At 39.1% G+C, this 17839-nt stretch overlaps 1 protein-coding gene across 3 annotated transcripts in view; it reads left to right on the forward strand.

Annotated features, from left to right (window-relative positions):
* Positions 1–2006: 2006 nt before the first annotated feature.
* The window catches only part of LOC129761878 (uncharacterized protein DDB_G0288805), a 28939-nt gene continuing 13106 nt past the window's right edge, over positions 2007–17839 (forward strand). For 2 of the 3 annotated variants that reach the window (XM_055759705.1, XM_055759706.1), the window contains exons 1-2: positions 2007–2622; positions 10922–11281. In XM_055759705.1, the coding sequence (XP_055615680.1) occupies positions 2545–2622; positions 10922–11281 (438 nt within the window). In that variant the 5' untranslated portion in view covers positions 2007–2544. Of the gene's footprint in view, positions 2623–9652; positions 9871–10921; positions 11282–17839 lie in introns of all 3 variants that reach the window. The other variant, XM_055759707.1, reaches the window with a different exon arrangement.

A 17839-nucleotide genomic window follows, 5' to 3' on the forward strand; every position in this document is an offset into this window, starting at 1 on the left:
ATGCATTAACCTTGAAAAAGATTCGTTCTTTCATTAATCGCGATTACAGTGACAATTATTCGATTTATTCATATTTTGATTTCAAATTATTCGATACAAAATTAATCGATTATAATTTCAGATATTCGATTATTTGAATTAATCGAACGATTAACCGACGTCTCTAAATGCACGAAAGAGCTTTCATGTCCGCACCCGCGCCGCTTCGCATGGCGTTCCCTATGTTCTCGGCGATGCGATGCGGAAATGTGACCAAATCATTATCATTCCTTTGGGCTATAAATAAAAAGAAACACGTCGTATGTGATTTTGCACTTCAAGTGATCAAAATACACAAATCTATTTATTTAACACTAGCTGACCCGGCAAACTTCGTCCCGCCCAAAAATTGTTTTTTGTTATCAATACCTTCAAACATTCACGTTTTCTTACTACGAGCAAGTTCATGGATCCAATCGCAGAACTGTTCATTGATTGATCTTCTAATCGACCCCGTTTAATTTTGTATGGCAGCTCCCCCTTAGAGAGGGGGGGTGGAGTGTCTAACCACCGTTAAAACATTTATTGCACCCTAAAACCTCCATATGCAAAATTTGGTTCTATTTGCTTGATCAATTCTCGAGTAATGCAGAAATTTGAGTTTCATTTCTATGGCAGCCCCCCTTAGAAATAGGGGGGAAAGTCTAATCACCACAGAAACATTTATTGCACGCAAAAACCTCCATATGCTTAATTTGGTTTCATTTGCTTGATTTATTCTCGAGTAATGCAGAAATTTGTGTTTCATTTGTAGTTTCCGAGTCCATAAGAATCAGACAGACAGAAATTCATTTTTATATATACAGATGTTTCTCGGACGAAATATTCCATGCAATTTGATTTTTACACTACACAATTCAGCATGAACTTGAAGGTGGATTCCAATTAAATGTTCTTGTAATGTATCCTTGTTTGGATATGCTTTTCCAAATCAGATCAGATCAGAAATGGGGGGAATTCGGACCCCCTAAGCAAATCGCCTAATATTTCCAAACCAATACAAAACTAGCCTGGATAATGCCTGGTGGCAAGAAGATACATTGTCAATTCCTGGCAGTAGCTTAGTGATTGTAATACATTCATCTTCTCATGTTCCTGTACAACTTCTTGGGATATAGGGTTGGTCGGAAAGCTCGTGTCGGATGTTTTAAGGATGAATTTAAAAGCATAATTTATAAGTGTAACAACAGTGGTGGAATTCCCGTCAGTGGTGTTTTGGCATATTTACACACTTTCGCAAGAACTCAAGCGCAGCCTCAGCGAGTGCGTCTCCAATCGACGGAACCAAACTGCAATCGGAAGGAGTCAAATTTGGTGGAGAAGCTGCATGCCTTAATTGATCCCTATTGTGTAGCTCAAACGTTTTCCTGGCTGTCTTACTTGGTGTGACGGGGCATTGTAATCATGAAAAAATACTTTGTTACGGTCTCAATGAAAATTCAGAAAAGTGTTTTGCGATGCGTTCTTAAACTGCCTGAAGGATGAGAAAATATATAGCTTCCAATGACCATTACATTGAATATTCTATCTCAAACCATTCAATAACAATAAACGTGTATTTTAGATGAATAATAAACCTGGATGTATATGCATACACTTGGTATTCGCGGAAACATTGAGCATATTGTCAGAAATGATAGTAAAAACTGAAATTGTTGAAGTTTTTGTGAAACACTATGCTTTTCCATTCATTACAATTAATTGTTAACTTAAATCGTTTAATAATAATCATTTGCTTAATACATTAAACACACAGCTTCAAATATCTTGGATTGTAGGGAAAAAAGGAAACATAAACACGAAACTGAAATGCGGAAACAACTGAACATTTCATTTCAAATTCCTGATCATGCGTAATATTGCAACATTATACCACCCTTTTTCTTCCAGCCCGTATAACCTCTCATAAACCCAAAGGAGGCGAGTACATATCCTGTGTATGTATGCGTGCTAACGCTTGCCAGAAGGATTCATTTCCACCCAAATAATCGAAGGAAAAACAAGTGAACCAATTCGCGAAGTGTATCGAGTTCTTGGGAAAGAAAATAATCATAAATTTGCATTCTCATTCGTTCGCCGAAATGGACAATGTGGAAAACAGTGACGAATTTGCATGCCCGGCGTAATTAGGAAGTGAATTTTCCTTCGTATAATCACTTCCGAGATTTGATAGAAACACAAAGTTTTCTTCCTGTCGATTTGCAAGTAGCGACAAAAGGGCAGAAAATAAAGAAAAAAAAAATGAATAGGATATGTTCATGTGGGGAATGGGAATTATGTGATGTGAGATTTTCTACGCGATAAAGTGGATGAAAATTGGGTGAAGTACAGAAAAAAAAACACAATGGATTCGCGAGGAAGAGTGAATTGTAAAATAATTGCCTAGGATAATCCCAGACCTACTGGGAGCAGGTCAAGGACTTTCCCCAATTGGATACCACAAACTTTTCGGACGTCATACAGCGGAACGGTGAAGAAGAACAAAAGAATACGAGAAGATTTACGATGGTTGCCAGCAGAGGCCCTTCTACTGCTGGCATACTACTGTTGATGTTCTATGGAATCGCGGCCCTCTCTGATCTAGTATGCTATGATATGAATAAGTTAATATGTAACTGTTGTGAAGACAGATTTTGTTTGTGCTGTTCTCTGTTATACCTTTTATTTGCTCTCGTTAAATAATCATGCCAGGAATATACTTCTGCTTCGTTTTTCATTTGGGCTTCATGCCAAATCATATCTGTTTTAGAACTGAATATTTAACTTAAACTATGAGTAATACAGTGTTTTTCATAATGATAAGACCACCCATATATTTGAAGATTCATGGAAGATGTAGAATTTTCCGGCTTTTCCTTTAATGGTATATCAAATGAATATGAAATGAAATGAATGAATGTACTAGAATATGCGTTTCAACTTAAGAACAAATTTATTTTATAATAAGACCGTTGATAAATGGTTTTTCGGATAATCGTTTTTCAACCGTTGAAAATTGCCTATTATCAGCATAATTCCGTCGAACCATCCCTTAGATACTTAATAAGGGTTATGTCCGGAGAACATGCCGACCAGTCCATAACATCAAGCTTTTTAGACCTAAGCCACGTAATAGTTTCAGCACTGGTATGAATTCTGGCGTTGTTTGGTGGAAAAAAAGCTTTGCTCTTCGTTATTGGTAGAATAATTGGTAGCAAATCGGCTTTAAGAACTTTAATGTAGTCAGAACTATTTATTTTGTGTAAACAAATAGGAGTTCTAGTTTTGCGGAGTCCCAAAATGCTCCCCAGATCATGACAGAACCTCTCCTAAAATTGCTCTTAAAGAAATATCGTGGTACCTTGCGCAAATCTTGCCAATAGTCGTTATATTAATCCAGTGGAACTCTTTCTCGTCTGTGAAAATCACATGTCAGAATTTTATTAAGCGTACCGGTAAGTTTCTTCGGTTTTACAACAGATGGCATACCTTGATTATTCTTCCAGTGACTCAAATTTCCAGAAATTTGTTGGAAAGCTACTGTCATTTCGCGTCATTTTCAGTATATGTCAAAAAGTTGAAACAACAACATAGTTTTATTCCACATCGAATATGTCGAATTTCGTACCAATGAGAGTGTTTTTGCGGGGAGTACTTCAATATGAAGAAAAAGCTGCGGAAAGTCATCGCATTTTGGTGGAAGTTTATGGTGACCATGCTCCAACTGAGCGAACGTGTCAGACTTGGTTTGCACGGTTTAAAAGTGGTAATTTTGACTTGGAAGACGAAGAACGTTCCGGACCGCCAAAAAAGTTTGAAGATGAAGAATTGGAGGCTTTACTCGATCAAGATCCGTTACAAACACAACAAGAACTTGCAGATACACTTAGAGTCCGATCGTTTAAAAGCAATGGGAATGATCCGAAAGATAGGACATTGGGTGCCGTATGAATTGAAGCCACGAGACGTCGAACGCCGTTTTTTCACGTGCGAACAACTGCCCCAACGGCGCTGAGTATCCTTCCTTGAGCCTCTTTCTAGCTAAATAATCATATAGTTTGCACTCTCTGAGACTTATGAATCAGGATCTGTTACATTAGTTGAAAATGAATCATTCGCTTCGCGTAGTCCGTATGATCCTGCTGTTTCATGATGCATGGAGAGGTTCCAAATGTATATGTTAGAGGCAAAGAAGAAAATAAACTTTCTGCACCAAAATCGTACATGACGGTATTGGTTTGTTGGATCGTATGTTATGAAGTGCGAACCAAAACAAAGTTGTCTCGTTCTCTTTTGTGTCGTGATTTGTAGCACGTAAAAGCAAAAGAATGCCACTGGGGGAAATAGGATAGTAAAAAGATCAATTGACAAACATTGCGTTTAATCTTCGGAAATATTACATCATTAGGAAATCTGACACCACGCGTGGTGCGGCATCCCAGTTCTTCGCACATGGTCTAAGAAAAAGCAAAAATTATAAGAGTGGTGTATCCAAGACACGACCGCTTAGGACGTAGAACTACGCGTTCGTTTTTCTTAATTTGCAACTTCAAGTGTCTTGCTTCATGTTGCTTAGTGTTGCCCCAGTGATAACGCACCTATAAACATCCTCCGTGCAACGCTATTCAACCAGCACCAAACAAGCATCCCACAGAGAACGCACACAATAACACACAGATGAATTGATAAAAATGAAACATCCCGAAAATGATTGTTTATGAAAAAACGATTCTCGAATTCTTGATCAAAACCGTTAACAAAGTTAGGAGATTGTTGCATCGGAACGGGACCGATGCACACGAGAGCAAACACAAATAACAGATAAAAGTAGCGAAGGTGCGCTATTCATGGGTACAGGATATGAACAAATTGAAAGTTTCGCGCAACGAAAACAAGCAGCACATACAAAGCCAAACACTGGTGGCTTGAAACGACTTAATAAATCTACACATCTATAATCATTCTGGACTCTTCTCAAAATGAACTCTTTTGTTAGTATTATTGGCCACGAAAAGAGACGATTTCTTGGTGAACTGCAGTCGCAGTTGTATTGCGTAGAAGTGATCCTTGGTGGCTAGAAGATCCTTGGTGGAAACAGTTTTGCGATTGGAGCGCGAAACTAAATCACACATACAATTCCAGCAGAAGAATCATTCTCCTTGTGAGCCGACGATGATGGTCCAGCTTGATTTTTCCCTATATAATTTGGTTATGCCTGCTTTGCCATGGCTCACCTTGATTGCAGTGCCAAATGCACAGCGAGTGAAATATACGCTCGCGTCCACAGCTTGAGGGAAATCAAGATGGCACAAAACAAGTAAAATAAGCGATGTTCGGTGTTATGGGTTCAAAAACAGACTTAACGTTTTCCTTCTTCTTCTTTTTCTTATTCTTCTTCTTCTGGTAAATTATAGAGACTTTAAACATTTTCAGTTCATTCGTCTTTAGCCTTGAAAAAGGCCATTGGCGAAAACTCCTTTTCAACTGCTCCTCCTCACTCATGCCTTGAGAAAGGCATTCGGTCCATCGTCGAGGCTCGTCCAGCAAACGGTGTTCACCAATCAAGCACCAAACAAAGAATGAACAACATTTTCCTGAAAGGAAATGCAATATTTATACACTAGCGACAGCTTACCTACTGTGCCAGGGTGGAGTTTACGTCGCTAATATTCTCTTTTCGTTATCCCTTTCGTTGCTTCTATTCTCGCGGCTGCATAAGTTGTATGTTATTGACAGCACGGTAGGTAAGCACACATATGGACAGAACAAATGTGTGGGAAAATGGGAATGGTTCAAATTTTCATCAATCTAGCCAGCTGCAATTACAACAATGGCATACCACAAAAATACAACGACAATGGAGTTCGTTTCCTTTTTTTGGTTCTTTTCAAAAGAGCCTGATTTTTGGGGAAGCCTATAAGCTGTATGCAGGATTAAATCTATGTTCTGAATTGATCATTCAGTTCAACCGATTCTGAAGCAATGTTGGTTGATATTTTTCGACGCTTTTCTCGTTTTGTTTTTCCCTTGAATTTTCTGGGAAAGTTGGTCAATAAACGGGTCCCTTCTCTAACCAGCTTGGTCCATACCATCAAATGGTATTACAGTGGAATCCGTTTATAATGTCATCGAAGGAAGATCATAATAAGCGGATGTCATACAAAGCTTTTTGTGAAATTTTTTTAAGGGGTTGTATCTAGGACACGACCGCATATTTTCGACGTAGAACTATATCCAATTATATGTTATTGTGATAGACGCATAGAAATATTTCCTATCATTAAGCATTCGAAATACGGGTATGGTTAGCACACAAATCGGCAGAACAAATGTATGGGAAAAAGGAAGTTTTTCCAGTTTTCATGAATTTAAACCGTTTAGAGATTAGCGAATTGTAATGTATAGCATATGAAACAAATCTTAGAGAATTTACGATTCGATTGGTATGCAAGTCATGAGAATTCGTTTACAGTGAAAATAGTTATTTACGTTTACTTACCTGTTTTCTGATTTGGTTCCTGAAAGACGTAGTTCTACGTCAGAAACCCGTTTTTCATGTAAATATGTAGTTATGCATGTAAAGAAGTCATTATATTTGATTTTTTTTACAACGAATTTTACATGGATTCAGACTCGGTTCCCGTTCTAATCGAGGGATTTTTCGTCAAATGAATTTCTTCTAACTGGCATTGTGGTCACTCGTAATCTAGAGCTTGTCACTCCAGACTACGTTTAAGAAGTGTTATTTTGCATGAGAAATCTCCAATAAGTACTACTAATAAAAATGACGCAAGCAATATCTGCGTTGAAACGGTAAAAGTTCTACTTGGGACGTTAGGGTGTGTCACATCAAATTGCATCACGGAAAAAACGCTGTAGAAATTTGCCCAGTAGACCGATCCTTTTGAAAATTTTAGACAGTAAAATAAAAACTATTAAACAACTTTTGGTATTTTCCATTTTTCATACTTCGAGCCCAAGCCCGTATGCTCGTACCTTCCTCTTTACCCCGTCCATAAGGTTCTGTACAACGTCAGGTTGTAGTTTTTTTTTAACAGAAATCCATTTTCTCTTGAAGTCCGCCTACGATTTGACAACTTTTGGGTTCTTCATAATCGCCCAATATTTCTCTATTGGGCGAAGCTCCGGCGCGTTGGGCGGGTTCATTTCCTTTGGCACGAAGGTGACCCCGTTGGCTTCGTACCACTCCAACACGTCCTTTGAATAGTGGCACGAAGCGAGATCCGGCCAGAAGATGGTCGGGCCTTCGTGCTGCTTCAATAGTGCTAGTAAGCGCTTCTGTAGGCACTCCTTAAGGTAAACCTGCCCGTTTACCGTGCCGGTCATCACGAAGGGGACGCTCCACTTTCCGCAAGAGTAGATCGCTTGCCACACCATGTACTTTTTGGCAAACTTGGATAGTTTCTGTATGCGAATCTCCTCCGGAACGCTGAATTTGTCCTCTGCGGAGAAGAACAACAGTCCCGGCAGCTGACGAAAGTCCGCTTTGACGTAGGTTTCGTCGTCCATTACCAGGCAATGCGGCTTCGTCAGCATTTCGGTGTACTGATTTTAAAGCGAAAGCTGAAGATATAATTCCTAAAAATTAAATTTCTACAGCGTTTTTTCGGTGATGCAATTTGATGTGACACACCCTTTATGTGCCCCACAAAGCTATACACTCGAGATAGATCAGGTTTACTTTGGGTCGAACTTTAACTTGATCGACAGTTATCCGACAACGACAGTGAAATCTCGACTGCTATCAGCAGAGAAATCTGAAGCGATAAAAAGTGGTAACATTGCAGTCCTGTAGTGCGATGTCCCTTCGTTACTCTTACCAAGTTTCATCACTCTTTCCAATGAAGTTCGGTCTGTACGAGAAGCGTGTGGTAACTGTCGCGTTATTGAACTTCGGAAAAACGGCAATGTAGATTTACGAGCTCAAACTCAAACTGCTTTCTATCAATGAACAATTCGTGTTCCGTACACTAAAACGGTACAAAGCATCAGCCGGTGTGGGAGATACACCCAGAAAGGGGTGTCCGAGGTCGGTACGGTTTCGCAGTGTCATCCATGCCGTTTGTGAACGCGTTCGGCGCAATCATATTCGGGAACAAAAGTATCCAGCATTCGTAATGAAAGCTTCCAAGCGCAGAATAACTAGTATAGTATTTTCTTCTTATATCAAGCTATAACCGTTGTATACTTTTAAAGTCCACAATAAGATGTCTATTTCGCTGACTCATGCCTTAGGTTGTTTACATAGATTGATCAATTAAGGTGTCTTCCGACGGCTGGATGGAAAAGATCCTCTTTCCCAGGCTGTGTGTTCACATCTCCATTGATGATTTTTATACCATGTCTTGGGTACTCCCCGTTCGAGCCTTCCGGAGAACTCGTCCTAGGTGTCATCGGATTTGTCATCTGTCTGTACTCAGATATTTTATAAAACTGAAGTGAAAGGATGTATTCCTTAACACGCATATACGACGATCTACGGGCGTTCATTGGGTTATGCTTGTCTTCTGATTCCCAAAAACTATGAACCCAACATCGCATTCTACAGGATTGCTACCAATGTAGTAGACGGTTTTTTTTCAAAAAGTGTGTGCAAGATGATCTTATACTGCACAGAATTCCCATTCTCCCGAATTCGGCTTCATAAGCAAATTTCGGGGAAAGAGAATTCTCGCGATCTTTAGTTTGCTTTGAATGTCTTGCTGAGTTGGGCCGAAAAAGAAGATGAACTACTATTTCTCTTCCAAGCTCTCAGCCGATCGAATTAAGCATAAGATTTTTTTCGAGAATTTTGGCCAAAAGCCGCCTTTAAGTGCCATTTATCATCCCTGACGCCATCGTTAGTAAATTCTCATAAAGCTTCCTTGGGAGTTTCTTTGCCTCCAGATTATGTTTCGTGTGGTATCCTAGATTTAGTGTGTAGTTGGAATGACAGTTAGAGTGTATTGATTACTACATTGAGATAGAAATATATATTGGTTTTTGAGCATTTAATAGTGTTGTGTGTTTTGTATGTCGGTATATCACATTTCGGATTACGGTTCCGACCTTTACCTAGAAACTGCAGGAACCATCCCTTTTTTAAGGAACACCAGTCATTTCGTGCAAGCAATTTGGGTTCCGTTTGAAAAAAAAACCACCACCACTTCATTGCATTCCTGCCAATTCTGGATTATTAATGGATAGACGTTCTTCCAATTCTTTCAGGATTCACATACCGTGGGTTTGGGGAGTTCAACAGTTCAACCAACTCACAAACGGATAGTTCAGTATTATCGTTGCGAATATGCAGAACCGATTCGCGACGCGCTTGTTCTGGTCATGTTATAATGTGAACAAACAAACATACCCTTACAGCAAATGTCTACCATGAATGTATACACTCTTGACGCAATTCAGTGAAATTTTTAATATTTTGAATGGGAGCATTTTGTGTTCGGATTTTTTAATGTTCAATCATCAATGGCCTCCGGATAGAAAATGCGGTATTGCCATTACAGATAACAGCATAAACCGACGTCGTCATCGTCATAGTAAACATTCTCAGTAGTTATCGCAACAACAAAACTTGTTAATCTATGGTCTAACTTATAACTACATTGTTTTCTCGCAGGATTTAAAGCGATCCAGAGTATGAGTACCGGAAAGTTAGGCTCCGTTGTATAAAATCTACGAAAAGGTCCAACGAACACAAATACATAGACAAATCACTTTCTAGGGGACATAATTTATTCTTCGAAGACGCGCCCTATCGGATACAATACTGAACTGGAACAGTTGTGGCTGACCCCAGTCAAAATAAACCTTCAAATGCACAGAAAAGATTCGATCGTAAATAAAACTGTTTCGATTTTTTTACTTTTGATTCATTATTGTCACCAAATTTAAATAGTTCCCCTGCACACATAGTTCGATCGCTGAAAATTTCATGAAAACTGCATGTCAATAGAAGAATAACAAAAACAGGCAAAATGATTTCGTGTAAAGACTATTCATGATACTTTTTGCATGCATTTGAAATGTCAACCGCTCTTCGTCATCAATTTTTTGCAAATCAAAAAGTTCATAATCGATACATTGCTATACTTTAACAAGATTGAAAACCCCTAACTTTATCGATTAGTGTTACAATATCAGTTACTATGTACCACTGTACCACTATAACTAAACGCGATGACTGTTCGAAAACATTTTTTGCATGTCTCGCTTAGCAGGAAGTCATTATCATGAAATGCCAGGTCACATATCTTTCTCTCGACCCCCAAAAGTTAACGATTTTTTGCGCAAACTTCGCTGGTTGACTGCAAATATGTTATTTTTCTTCCCCAAATACAAACACATCTAAAGGTCGACGCTGGTTGCACCAATTTTCCGCCACTGTTTAGCTCTGTAATGTGCTTTTTTGTATATCAAATAGTTTCCTTTGGTGCATACGAAAGCATAGTATAAGTAACACTGTTACATCTTCCCTTTCCTGTTTTCTGTTCTCGTTCAGCAATGTTTTCGGTCTTTTTCTTTCCCTTTGCAAGGATGTTTTCAATTACGGTAAAGGTACAAGTTCCCCTGCCCTTCACAAGCTACTCGATGTATACATGAATGAATTGATGAATGATGAATTCAACGGCACTCCCTCTGATTATTTTTTTTTTGTTTTTCATTCCACGAAAGATATTGTTGCATAGAGACATGGTTTTTACCGAAACAAATTGGTATTGTCATGACGAACCGATCCCCATGCTGCAAATATCTAGAATATGGATGTAGTCTTTGAAGTCCGTACAATTATTAGAACAACACACAAATCAACGATTTTGATAATTGCACTTTCCTCTGAGCCGTATTATGTTTCAAACAGCTAATATATGCATATCTCTCGTTACAGGTGGCGGCCCGCTTCTGTGAGGGTGGTCATCGGTGCCTTCCGCCGAAGGAATGTTGTGCCCAGGGATGCTGCTATCTGTACGCACCACCGAGTGCTCCCCGGACGCCCACTCCAGCGACGGACCACGTGCTGAATCTGTTCTTCATTAACCACTGGTACTTTTGGTGCTTCCTGTTGGCGATTGTGCTGGCGCTGCTGTGTGCCTGCTCGCTGTGGAAGAAACGCCGCCAGCTGTGCGGTTGGGGATCTCCGGGCCATCACTCCCAATCGGAGGGGGACTCGGCGGGTTCGTGCTATGCACCGCCGCAGTACAGCCGGTGCAACTCGTTCCACATCCATGCGCCACCGCCATACACAGAGGTGAGAAGGCTTCTACATTATTTACACATTTGGATCAATATTTCCGTTTACTTACTTTTGCATTTTTAACATTAGAGTTAGGATTATCTAAATTCTCCTACCGATCGGAGAATATATGCAGACTTTTGACGTAGGACTACGTCTTTCATTTCTATACTGGGGTGTAAATTCAATGTTTCGAAAACGAAAGCGTTACGCCAGAGAACGAGATTTTGAGCGTTAATAGCTCCCAAACAACTGAACGAAATTGTATGATAAACACATCATTCGAAAGATAAAATGTCCGAGCATTATATACTTGTAAGCCTCATATACTCAATAGCCTTAAAATTGCTTTCGAAACAGGTTATTGAAATCACCAATCGTTATATAAGCCGCTCGGAAATCCACTCGGTTATAATTGAACAGCGATTGGGGCATGTTGTCGCTGTTGTGGCGAAGCTAACCTCGTTCATCATGAAAGCGCTGACGGATGGTGTCACCAAGAGCCTGTTTGTGCACCTTATGCCAGAAGGGAATCCATCGGGAGGAGAGTGATGTCACTGAAAAGGCGACCAAAAAAGTACCAGCATCGGAAATTGTTTCCGCTCGAGGCATCGGAGCAGCCGCAACATACACACATACATGCACGTCACTCTTTTCGTTTGGTGGTTATCGAGTTAACATTAACCACCGGCGGGCATCCAGCATCGAGAAGAATCCGGAGAGATGTCATCGATGCTAAAAAAAATCTACCTGTTCCCCTTGGAACTGAAAATTGCATTCAAGCGAAACAGTTTTTTTAAATGTTTTCTATTCACATAATACTGCGATCAAATGCATTTCGTTTTGTGATTTTTCAGTCCAGTGCAATTAACAAGAAAGCTTCTGAAGATTATTCTTCTCCATCAGTAGAATATTTTTGTATCCAATATTGGATAATACTTTGTGCCTCCAACGTAACGCTCTCGTTTTCGAATTCCCCCAAATATTCATTTATTCATTCATTCAGAATGGATTCATATTAAACCTCAAACAAATGATCACTAAATCAACGATAGTCCTACGTCAACCTTGCTGTTATACCACAAATATAACCCACTTCATGTTTTTTACCCAAAAGAACCCATTTTTCAAATTCAACAGGTTTGAAATATAAAATAGAAAGCATGTGCAGATAAGCCGCATTCCTTTAACTGAGTAAAACAATAAAAAAAAGGATGCGGGGATAAATTTGATCTGGGTGAATCAGAAATTGTTGTTGTTGTTGATGGTTGTTGATGCACTGAAAAAGAAGTTGTTTAACAAACAAAAGCAGGTACTCCCCTTCAGTTCCTCTGAATCATTTGAATTAGGTGCAGTATGCAAACGTTTGTTTTACTAATAAGCGAGTACAAAAATCTCTCATAGAGAACACGAATTTACTAAAAAAAATTGATTGCTCGTGACAAGGCTGGATGTAACTGTAGCTAAGAGTTTTATTATCTGGACTGAATTTTCCGAAAATTGTGTACAAGAAATTATTCCGGTACAATTTTGATGAAATTTCGTACTTTTCTTCGGATGCCCGCCATCAAAGTTTGTACTCTCCGTTGGTCAACCCCAGCGGCCGTTTTATTTCATGATCTCTTCATGTCTGCAGTATCCCGAGTCACTTTGGCACTCTTCTTCAATTTCCGCTTGAAAATTGCCCTATATTTTTCGATTGGGAATTGGGGACAATTGGGAGGATTGAGATCTTTTTCAATGTAATCGACCCCATTGTCACGGTACCACCTCTCTCGGCTGTAGTGGTAGCTCGCCAAATATGGCAAAAACTTCACCGGACCTTTGTGGGCAATAATAAATGGAAGGAGACGTTTTTGCAGGCACTCTCCCTTTTACATTTTCGAGTCTATTGTCTTGTTTGTGACGAGAACCTTGGTTTTCTGTCCACAGCTTCAAATCCCTTCCTAAATCAATTTAAACGAATTGAACTCGTGACCTTTAATGGGAGAGGTATGGATGTTTCCACTACGCCAGATCGCCTCCAAAATAAATCAATTATATCAGCGAAAACGAATGTCAATATTCGTTTTGGGCTAGATGCAAACGTGCACGATGTCCGAGAAATATCTACCGTGAATGAGCACGTGGTCGATTTGATTTGCTTTCCATTAATCTGGTGATTTCCAAGCGACGTTGTGGTATCTTTACCGCTGGAGAAGATGCTTCTTACCACCATTTCATGGGAGGCTGTTAAATTATCACACCATTGGCCGTTCGCGTTCATGCCGGAAAGTAGGCTGTTAGGTCCAACTACAAATCTATACATTTCCTCTCTTCCCATTTGAGCGTTTATGTCACCGGCGATCTATTATACGTTTGATCAAACTGTGCGTAAAACACTTCTTTCTCTCCTTCGGCTGTGATGATGCTGTGGTTGAAACATAAGCTCTTGATTCACAACCTGCACAAAGATCGCCAATAGAATCCTAATGGATCTCGCGTCGTTGCATTTTTCCCATCACAATAAAGCCGGTGCAAAGATCGTTGATTGTGCCGCCGCTATCACAACTCCTGCTCGTTCACACCCGTTTTCCCGCCAAGCAAGGTTCCCGCAGTGTTGAGACTACGTCGTTGCAAGGTTTAGCTCGTCGTTTGGACTTTCCACATATTAACCCACAGAAAATTCGTTGTCCAGCAAAATTTGAGGTCACCTAGTCACCGACTGCATCAAACTCTCCGATCCATGTCACCGCATCCCAACGTTAGTTATCGGGCGTAGAAGGCTTCCATGCCCATCGGCAGAATTAAGCTCTAAAGGGCGTGATTCGATTGGAAATTTTGTGTGAGTCGCTGAGTCCCAGCGTTTTCTATTGGAACCAATTACTTTCCAGTTTATTGGCGGTGCCTAAAACCAGTCGAAAATGTTTTCGATTTCAAGAAATATGTTAGAGGGGGTCTCCGTAGTCACATTGGTTGCGCGTTCGCTTAGTAAGCGATCGATCGTGAGTTCAAAACTCAGGGCCCTCATTGACCATCTTTGTGTTGTTACAGAATAGCTACGTCCACGCAACAATCATCAGCGATGGAGATCGATCCACGGTCGAAATAAGATCGATTCATCCATACAACTGCTCTGCTCTGCCAGACACATCGGGCTACTGTTCTATAAATAACTCAACAATGATCAATTAACTGTCTCCGCTATCCGGTGGTCCAACTGGATAATGGAAGAACAGAAAGAATACCCTTACGCCTAAATGGCTACTGTGTGAATGTACCATATGTAATGGTATAGGAGGAATACTGGCGAAAGGCAACTGTGTAATGTGCTAATTATAGATATGATAACCATGTGACATGTACACGATTAAAAAAAATCGGCTCTGTTACAGCTAAAATGCTAATGAGCCTTAAATAAATAAATGGGATAAAAAAAATATGTTAGAGTGCGTAATTCATTCACCAACAGGCTGCCCAATAAATCCACACATTACTCGAGTCGCGGTTTGATTCGCGATTTGTCCTGTATCTCGGGATTGGACAAAGGCACAAAAAATGTTTTCATATAAAATGAAAATAATTTATTGTTCTTTTCGAAAAAAAATATTTCTGTAGGCACTTTTCCCTATACATTTTTATGTCCATTGTCTTGTTTGTTTGTTTGTGACGAGAACCTTGGTTTTCTGACCAAAGGTGAAAATTCCTCAACAAATCAAGAACTCCCTGGCAAATTGATGGCAGCGAAAGCGAGATTTTGCTTCAGTGTCCTGTTTGGTTGCTAGCAGGTTGGTTGGCTTGATTTGTAGTTTTTTGGCAATGGCGTAGTCCAAAAGTCCCAAATTTGCCTTAATTGTTCTCAATACCTTCAACCGCAGCTTCCGATCGTAAGTTCCAACACGACGCGTTCTCTGATCTATCCGAACAAACAAATGTACGTTCACGGAATCGTTTCCGCACATCAACCACGGTCGATGCAGGTGTCCAAAAGTAAATTTTTTCTCTCGGCTCCCATCCTACATAGCTTTTTTCAAAACAAAATGGATCAACGTGAATTTTTTACCGTAGAAAGAAGATACAGAATTTCTAAACATTTTGCTGTTATAAAATTCTAGATACGTCTACTACGACCGCTGCTCTAAAATGAACAGTGATTTTGGATTCTAACTGAATCAAAACTTATTGCTTTTATGATAATATTTCATCTCTGAAAATAACCGAATGTAGACCAAAAATACTTTAAAATACATGAACATAAATGAACTTTTAAATAGATTTTTGATTGCTTATGGGGGTCGAAAATTTCATGAACATAGAATTATGAAGCCATTTTGAGAAGTCTGTTTTTATTCAAAACTAGCTGACCCGGCGAACTTCGTCCCGCCAAAAATAATTGTTTTGATATGAATTCTTTAGAACAAATTTTTAAACTTTTTCTCATCATCACATTGTTCTATGGGCAGAATACAACAAATACAACAAAATGAAGACGGCTCAAAAGGGACCTTTCCTTCTTCGGATTTTGCGATTAGCAACACATTTGGTCTTCCTTTTTTATTTATATAGATAGGAATGCGTTATTTCGCCTGAAAATCCATTCCCACCTTCAAACAAAGATCGCGCGTTCGCGCATACATCGAATGGACTAACAACGCTTGTCATGATGTAATTTTCATATTCAATTTACCGAATTTTCCGAACTTCCTTCAGAGTTTTCCGATTTTTCTATCCTCTATATCTATGATCTAGGGACGAAGACAAATACAACAAAATAAAGACGACTCAAATCGGACCATTCCTTCTTCGGGTTTCGCGCTTAGCAACACATTTGGCCTTTCATTTTTTTATATACATAGAATATATAAAAGTGCGTTTTTTCACTCGAAAATCCATTTTCACTTTCAAACAAAGATCAATTTCGATAGCGCGAACGTTGAATGGACCGACAACGCTTATCATGATGTAATTGAAAACCTGTGAGAAATCAATTTTCCGAATTATCCGACCTTCCTGCAGAGTTTTCCGATTTTTTTTCGATTTTTCTCTCTATAACATTAATCTACGGCCAGAGACGAACAAATGTACGGCTCAAATCGGACGATTCCTTCTTCGGGTTTCGCGCTTAGCAACACATTTGGCCTTACATTTTTATTTATATAGATTGCACTGCAAAGTATATAAAGTGTATGGAATCATAATACCCAGCAAACATTAAATCGCATAACAAGCGTATATATAACATCATATGCCCTAAAATTTGGTTGGCATATAATGCGCCTAACTGGCATATGCATGCAAAAGTGGAGGCCATATACATACATGGCAAATGCTTACCGAATTTGTTTGGATGAATATGCAACTTTGACCGGATATAATAGCGAGTATGTTGATATTGAATTGCGATCTAATATGAATATATTCATGAATTGTCAAAGCACCAAATACGACTTTTGCCATACTCATATACGATTTATTACAGACATAGAAAAAAAACAAATGGCGCAAAATATTTTCGTGAAATATTTATTATAGCCTCACGAATCGCCATTTTTATATTATATATGAGTATTTATGTTTGTAGCAACAATAATTGTTTGATTGACTTGTGTTGGGAGTGGAATATGAATGTTTCAAATGGCACAGATTGATGTTTGGTGAAAACTGCTCCGATGTGGGTTCGAACTCCAGTCGTCTGGATTATCATCCACCTCTCGCGCGGCTATCTGAAATTTAATTCAACAGCGGTTAAAACTTTCTAGTGCATCAGCATTTCATTGACATTTCAATATGATGTAATATGTTCTTTATTAGGATCCAATATGATTTACTGTTTCATGATTTTCTTCAGCATGCAACACGATTTACTACAGTACTGAATCGATTTTAATTATACGCTTATACGACACATAAACTGCATCAGCGTAATATACGCATATGATGCGGATTAAATATATTTTACGACAATGTACATCATAAAATTGATGTTTATTATACCGAATTGCGACTTAATTTGATAATGGTATATAAAATCGAGTTTTTACATTTTATGCAATTTCAAATATACACGATACTGATTGATATTATATGCGATTATGATTTATTCGGATTTCTTGTAAGACTTGGCACGTGCAAAATTATACGATTTAATGTTTGCTGGGTAGGCATTGATTGTCAGGATAAGTTCATTTGTTTACATCACGTCTTCGCTGAAACAAGCGCGTAATGGGTCTTTTCAAGCGGAACCCGAAGCTCAGGAGAATCAAGAGAAACGACGAGAAGAACATTTTTAACAGTCCTACTTTTGGATTAAGAATTTTCAAGACGAAGGATTTCTCCGAACCGTAATACAAAGCAGAATTTGAAGGCAAAGAAACCGTGCGACAATTTTTTAATAAAAAAATTATGGACGACGAAACGTACTGCTAGGTAGTTTTCAATCAAATTCCTGGGCAGGAATTTTATACCTCGGTTGACCAGAAGAGTGTCCCGGAACAATGTAAAATCGAGAAAATGTCGAAATTCCCCAATAGTTACTTGTCTAACAAGCAATCTGCAGTTGTGGACTACTGTATTTTCTGAAGCAGTATGAGCTTC

Source organism: Toxorhynchites rutilus, chromosome 1 (assembly GCF_029784135.1).
Source record: "Toxorhynchites rutilus septentrionalis strain SRP chromosome 1, ASM2978413v1, whole genome shotgun sequence".
NCBI classification, from domain to species: domain Eukaryota; kingdom Metazoa; phylum Arthropoda; class Insecta; order Diptera; family Culicidae; genus Toxorhynchites; species Toxorhynchites rutilus.